At 38.2% G+C, this 7,779-nt stretch overlaps 1 protein-coding gene across 1 annotated transcript; it reads right to left on the bottom strand.

Annotated features, from left to right (window-relative positions):
- Nucleotides 1-6,269: 6,269 nt before the first annotated feature.
- On the bottom strand, nucleotides 6,270-7,324 carry LOC131874003 (uncharacterized). The gene is made up of 2 exons (XM_059217203.1): nucleotides 6,862-7,324; nucleotides 6,270-6,640 (listed from the first exon to the last, which is right to left on the bottom strand). Exons 1-2 carry the CDS (start codon nucleotides 7,322-7,324, stop codon nucleotides 6,270-6,272), a joined length of 834 nt encoding a protein of 277 aa, XP_059073186.1.
- Nucleotides 7,325-7,779: the final 455 nt, after the last annotated feature.

The raw sequence follows: 7,779 nt of genomic DNA, 5'->3' as shown, positions 1-7,779 counted from the left end.
GTTTTCCAAGAACTGTAGGGAGACCCTCATTCCCAGAAATTTGCAGTAGAGCGAGTTCTTTGAAAAGTACTCAACGTCTTCCATTATCATCTCCAGAGGAATGACCAGCTTCGGCCTTTCATTGCATCTCTCTAGACACCCATTAATCTTCGTAAGGCGAGAAATACCAATACTTCCAGACCTCGATTCTAAGGAGAAAAGGTTATTGGATAATGTCTTCATATTCTGAGGTGGGGGTTTAGAACCCACCGCAGCACGGAAGTCCATGGATGGAGCCACATGAGAGGCCTCACCACCAAAACTCGACATCGGAGCTCGAATAGATTTAAAAGGTGACAAAGGGAAACCGAGGACCCCAACCTAAAGAGCCCCTTGTGAAAGCGCCGCCCCTAAGGCTCCCCCTTCCAAGCTCCTCTAATAGATGCCCCCAAGTGCACCCCCCAAACCCCACGGGAGCCTCACCGGAAGCCCACTGCCTGCAGCAGTCCAGAGCCCTTCCTCTCGCTCAGCCACCCCTTACTCCCGCACAGCCAAACCTCCCCCCGACAGCCGGTGCAGTAGCTCTATCCCCCCAGCTGCTCCCAGCCTGCCGCTCTCCCCCGACACCCTTCACTCCCCTCCCCCTCTATACCTGCAACCAAAGCCTCCCGCGAGCTACGGCTTCGAAACCCTAGCTTGGCCACTCAAAGACCTCTACACGCGCGCCATCAATTCTAATCTAGGTCTATTATGATCCTTGATAACTTCAAATTGTCGACAATACGTCCGGATTCCAATGCTTTCCTTCTCAGCACTCTTCTATCGGACCCATGACTATTGATGTTGGTGCATGATTCTCTCTCAACATCTTTAAATAAATATATTAATTTATTTATACTAATACTTAATCTAATTATTAATCAATTGAAAATTAATTAAAAAGAACATACATGACTTATAGAATTCTTATAAAATCAACTGAATTAATTGATTTTATAAGATTTATGTAAGTCATGCATGTTCTTTTAATCAATTAAAAATAATATGCATGACTTCCCATAAATCTTATAAAATCAACTGAATTAATTGATTTTTATAAGATTTATGTAAGTCATGCATGTTCTTTTTAATCAATTAAAATTTAATTAAAAAGAACATACATGACTTACAACAATAATCTTATAAAATACAATTTTATTCCTACAAAAAATACAATGTCTGGTAGATTACAATTTTATTTTTTTTCTTGATAAAAGTGGATGAGACCACTAAAATTATATTGATTTATTTATTTTTACATGTGTCTAGTTCAAAGAGCACTAAAGGTAAAGAACCAGTAAGAAAACCCTTTAGTATTGCTCAAAATGACATAAGCCTATCTACCCATTACAAAAAGCCCATAAGCATTCCAAACCCCCCAGATACATTGCAATACATTGCCATCCGCATTAGATATAAAGGAAGTTGTGAGAATCAGCCTAGAAGAGAACATCTGAAGATGGAGCCAAAGATGTCCAACAAAATTCAGTGCCATCACCCCAAAAGCCAACCTGTCTAAACACCACAAGAGTCCAAAGCTCTGAAGAAAACAAAACTCAAAGCCAGAAGAGAACCAAGAATAAGTGATCCTACCAACACAAATATGGTGAGCAAACATAAACTAATCTAGCTAAGAAGCAGAGAAGGATACTGAAGAGCCTCAGGAAGTAGGATGAGACTGATCCAAAGAATAATCTAGAGCAAAAGCCAAAAAAGTAATAGCAGAATAAGAAACCCTCTGCAATACCACATTAATTGCTCTTTCCAATTCCTCAGAAAAAGCCACCATCCACTGATTTTGACAAGAATCCTCCATAGAAAATATAATATTTTGTTAGAAGGGAAAGAAAAACAAAGATTGAATGAATGCCATAACTGTCGCCCATCAACATTATAACAGAGAACGAGATCTCCATATCATAATCTTCCCATCATAAGCAAAAACTGCTAACATGAAGTTGTTCAACCAATGATGGAGCCAGCTGATACCTCACAATAACCCCAATCATTAATACAACTCCCTAAATCGCAAATCAACCACGGTGCCATATGGAACAAATAGAGGAACAAATGTTAAGATATGAAACCCCATGGAAAAGCATCAAACATCCGGCCAAAATGAAAAATGAGTACCAAAAACAGAGGATCTAATGGTTATTACTCCCATACCCATATCGTATAGATACTGATTAACATGTAATGATTTCTAAAATCCAAAGAGACTCCAAAATTACGAAAGGAATTCAAAATGCCTACCAAGCAAGATAACCAATAGCCAACCACACAACCAAGTAGAAAAAATAGATAGAACAAAGATCCTTTCAAAACCAACACCACCATCCAATCAAAAAGATACCCCTCCAACTCCCATACTTTATGCGGAGGTACTACCAAATATAACTACAACAAAAAAGCTACCATACGGCAGGACAACATCGCCCCTATAGCCATATAGGTAAGTAAAAACCACATAAAGCAAGGAGACAGGAGAAGTCACTAACACAATAGGCATCTCAATCTGATAGAAGAAACCCCAACAATCTCCCTACTCCATGAGGAAAATCTAACATGAGATATCAATAACAAAGATATTATCCTGAAGACCAACACCTTCACTATAGACACTAACGAAAGAAAACCACATGAAGCATAGATAGTGAAGTAGGTTTCCAAGAAGGAGGGCTGCCTACTAAAAAAGAAGCCTCATGCAAGATATAAGAATGTCTAAAGGAGAGACCTATAGGAAATCAACACCCTCAACAACAACCTTATTCGCTAAGAAATCTGTAATGACGTTGATCTCCCTAAAATAATGGGAGATAGAGAAAGTGGAAAAGAATTTTAACTGCTAAAGAATGTGATCTAAAAATAATGTAAATGCCAAGAGAGACATTTATTAGCTACAACCGCCTAAAACACCACGATTGAATCGCCTTCAATAACAATATCTTTAATGTTTAATGAAAGAGCGAGATCAATCCCAAAGGATAAAGCCTAGAACTAAGCCACATTATTGGGACCATGCCCAATCTATTTACCCATGTCTTTGATGATATTTGAAGAATAATAAAAAATAACTTCTCGAACACAGGGATAACTTTAAGAAACCACCCCTTGGGAAACTGTGTAAAATCCTGGCAAATCAAAAATTATTTTCGGGGAGAAATTTTCATATTGATGGCAAGTTTTGTTTTCAAAATAGGGAAAAAAATATTTTGTATTGGCGATTTTTTTCTAGGATACAAAAATTCCATAAATTTATGGTGAATAATACCTTGTTCTATGAGGAAAATATATATTGTAGGAGGCAAATAATTTTTGTTAAAAGGAACAAATATATAATTGTATGGGCGAAAATTTTTACTTTGAAGGAAAAATTATTTAAATGTTTTGGCGATTTTTATCCACCGCTTGAAAATTGTTTAAATGTATTGGCAAATATTTTGTTATTTATGGAAAAATATATAATTTATTGGTGATTTCATGAATTCATTGCCATTAATAGACAAGGCACATCACATCACATCAGTACAACACATTGAGTCCAAACTCTACACGATGTATCAATAAGCACCACCTCTTTGACATGTGAAGGGTGACACATACCTAAAATCCATCAATGATTTTAAACTGTTCCATGATCGTAGAAAAATGGCTGAAGTTTTATTTCGGCCCAATTTTCTGAAGAGAACATAGCTCACCAGAAAATGCCCAGAATGGAATTGGATTCAATAGACACATATCAAATGTCACCATAGATAATTTCGGTCATTTAATATATATCTAGTCACTAACTACAATCCACTTTGTCCCCACGACTTCCAATGTGGTACTTGGCGCTTGCCAACTTGGTACTGGTTTATAGTTGTTTCCAAAAGTCATGGAACCCATGAAACCTGAGAATAGGTACCATCACTTGTTGGATGAGAAAAGATCAACGTCTTAGGGTGGATTTCGGCCCGAATATGGGAAGTGAACACATTTGTTAGAACTTTACCTGGAATTGAACACTTATGTAATCTTCGAGGCGATTATAGCTCATCCAAATAATTGGTAAATAAATATAGTTGGCGAAAGTTGGGGTTAATGGAGACACACGTCAGCAAAATGTCAGGCAAACTGGGTCCTCCTGGCTAACAAATCTTCACATGCCTATAGGCAAATTATGATCATTTATTAAGGCAACCTTGGAGAGTGTAGCCAAAAAAAAAAAATTTACCATGTGTCCACCGTATATTTTATTGGTGAAATCATTGCATAGAAACATTTAATTGCATAAAACATATGGCGATCAGGCCATGACTTTGACAGAAATTAATAATGTTTTGGCGACATGGCCACCCCCAGTCGGTACAAAATATTCACCATTTCCCAAGTCGCCGATGTAAAAAATTTGCCATTGGCGAATATTTGCCACTAAAGTAATCCCTACTCCAACACCAAACCTTCCCAGGTTCCCCTTGGAAGCCCCACCAAACTGAAGTTTGAATGAAAGGAAAGGAGGAGTCCATCTAGCCATTTTATGTTTAACAAGAGAAGATAGACCACCTAATACAGCTCCATGGGAAGGCATCAGACGAAGTGCAAACCATTTCCAAGTGACCCAATTATCCCAATGAGAGAAAGACCTGAGGTGATCTAATTTTTTATGGATGAAAGAAAGTACCACCTCACTAATGGAGGTTTGAATAAATTACCAATTACATAAGTCAAAGTGGCAGATTTATGTTTGAAAATTCTAGAATTTCTTTCAAGCTAGAGATTCCAAATCACCAATGATGGGGCCACAACCCAAAGGGATGAATAAAAGGAAGAGGAAAACAACAAGGGCTAGGCCATGAAATGTGAAAGTAGATTAGGACACATCACAGAAGACCAACCAAGCATGCCAAACAACCAATACCAATACTTAGAAGCATATAGACAAAACAAGAAAAGATGGTCCATGGATTCCCTACAATAATCACAAAAAACATAAGGGAATACTGTTGTAATCCCAAGTCTATCCAAATGCATCCTAGTGAGATCTTTATCTTGGACTTCCAACCAAGCAAAAGACCTTTCTTTAGGAAGACAAGCCAAATGCCAAAAAATCTTAGTAGGCCAACAAGGGGGTGAAGAAGTTTGAACCAAAGAATTATAACCATCTTTAACTGAATATGAACCTGCAACATTCTTAATCCAGACCAAGGAATCCTCTTTGTTGTGAAAAACAAGGGGTCTTTTGTGAAGTTCTTCCAGAAAAGCAAGTATAAGATTGTTGTCAATAGACAAGTGAGGAATAATCTTCCATTTCTCTATTACACAAGGACTAGTGGAAACAATGACAAAATCATCTGCAACAAAAGGCCCCCAAAGCTCTGATAGAATACCAAGCAAAGGGGACCAGTCTCGGATAGCTGAAAGGGAAGAATGCCCATTCCAGACTTCATCCCAAAACCGGGATTTTTTCCCATTATGGACAACCCAGGATAAATGTGGTAAAATAACCTTCCTACAAGATACCAAAAAATTCCAGAATGTTGAACCTTTTGGAAGAGATGTAGCAGTAAAAAACCTTTCTCTAGAAGCACCCCTTAAATACTTAGCAAGGATGATGGCAGCCCATTTACTATGAGGGTGTGCATATAATTTCTATACCAATTTTTCCCCCAATGCCTTATTTTGAGAAGATAAATTATGAATACCCGCACCCCCCAGCTCTTTGGGACAACCAATATTGTCCCAAGCTAGCAAAGGGATCCTCATTCTATCTCCCAAGTTATCATTCCAAAGGAATGACCTAAAGGAAACTTTAATGTCCTTAATAACTTGAGAGGGAGCCTACAAAACAAACATCAAATATGTGAGGATGACATTCAAGAATGACTTGATTAAAAGGATCTTACTAGCCATCATAAGCCACTTATGATTCCAGAAGAAATTTGGGAGGATATTGTATGAACAACTTTATTCCAAATAGAGGCCTTTTCCGACCCAAGAAAAAAAAGGAATTCCCAAATATACACACAGGAGGGTCCCTACTTGGAAATTCTAAAAGAGGACGAGTCTATCCCTAACTAGAGGGGAGACATTCACAAAAAAGACTTTGGACTTGTGATTATTAACACTTTGTCCATAAAAATCTGCATAACCATACATAATTTTGGTTATAACTCGAGCCTCCCTTAGAAAGGATACCCAAACATAAGCGTATCATCCGCAAACAAGCAATGGGATTGTGGAGAAATGAGGCCATCTACTCTAATAACTTACCATAAACTGGATGATGTAGCATTAGATATGGCCCTACTTAACGCTTCTGCCAAAAGAATAAATAGAAAAGGAGACAAAGGATCCGCTTGCCTAAAACCCCGGGAGGAAGCAAAAAACCCTGAAGGGGAACCATTAACCAAAACTGAAAAGCGAGCAGATGATATACATGAAAACACCCACTTAACCCAAAAGCGTGAAAAGCCCAACCGATGCAAAATCCCAAGGGATTGCCAATTAACACGATCATAAGCCTTAAGCATGTCTAGCTTAAGTATCATAGCCGGAACCTTTTGTTGAGATATGGAGTGCAAAATTTCATGAGCTACAATTGCACCTTCAGATGTTTCCCGACCAGGCACAAAGCCCCCTATTCCAAGAAAACTATCCGATGAAGGAGCTTAGAAAGCCTAACCGAAATTGCCTTAGTAAATATTTTATATAAAGTAGTACACAAGGCAATCGGACGAAAATCCGAAAATGATGTAGGATTATCCACTTTCGGAATGATAGCAAAAAGACTAGTATTAAGCTCTCTCAAAATTGACCTTTTTTTTTTGGATTCCTCCGAGGCTAACAATACGTCATTACCTATAAACTCCCAACACTTCGGAAAGAATAGAGCCGTAAAACCATCCAGACCTAGGACCTTCTCCGGATGCATGGAAAATACTATCTCTTTCAGCTCAGCCAAAGTAAAGGGAGCCATAAGCATCTTATTATCTTCTTGAGATACTAATGAGGGGATTGAATGCACAATCTCATTGTCTAATGCAACTGGATCCACTGTAAGAAGTGACTTAAAGAACCTAACGGCTTCGGAAGCAATCTCCTCCTCATCAACAAGAGTGTTACCATTAGAGTCAGTAATATAGGAAATTCGATTACGAAGCCTCTTGAGCTTAGACGATGAATGAAAGAACTTAGTATTTCTATCCCCTTCAGAGAACCGGAGGTCCCTAAACTTCTGCCTCCAATAAGATTCTTCCCTAGGAAAAGTCTCAGTCAATTGAAGGTTCAACAACTTTAACCTATCATACAATAGAGAGGACATTCCTAAAGCCATAATGCATTTATTAAGCTATTCAATTTCTTCCTGAATCTTGGCCTTTTCTCCAAAAATGTTCTTAAAATGTGACACATTCCAAACCTTAATCCTCTTCTTTAAGAATCCCAGCTTCTTAACAAGCTGAAACATCCGAGACCCAGGAAAAAATGGGGCAGAGCACCACCATTTCTTTAATCAAGGTAGAAAAGATTGATCCCAAAACCACATTGGCTCAAACTTAAAAGGTAACTTCTAAGGTGCCCTATCCTCAAAAATAGTAAACTGAATAGGAAAATGATCAGATCCAATAAAGGGGAGAACTGAGGAAACAAAGTCCTATCTCGAATTGAACCAATTTTCCTAAACCAAAAAGGGATCCAGCCTTTCAGAAATTTGGCAAAAGTCTCTTCGCATGTTAGTCCATGTAAATATCCCATTAAGCGGTTTACAATCGACCAAAT

Source organism: Cryptomeria japonica, chromosome 3, assembly GCF_030272615.1.
Source record: "Cryptomeria japonica chromosome 3, Sugi_1.0, whole genome shotgun sequence".
Classification (NCBI taxonomy): domain Eukaryota; kingdom Viridiplantae; phylum Streptophyta; class Pinopsida; order Cupressales; family Cupressaceae; genus Cryptomeria; species Cryptomeria japonica.
Note: the sequence above shows the minus strand (reverse complement) of the source record. Positions and strands in the feature narration are given on the sequence as shown.

What these genes read in the sequence shown, in the direction of transcription:
- LOC131874003 (XM_059217203.1), bottom strand. Translation starts at nt 7,324, where the DNA reads ATGTCCTCTCTATTGTATGATAGGTTAAAGTTGTTGAACCTTCAATTG. An exon ending in GAAGTGTTGGGAGTTTATAG is followed by an intron (nt 6,641 to 6,861) that starts GTAATGACGTAT and finishes TTCTTGGAATAG; the next exon opens with GGGGCTTTGTGCCTGGTCGG.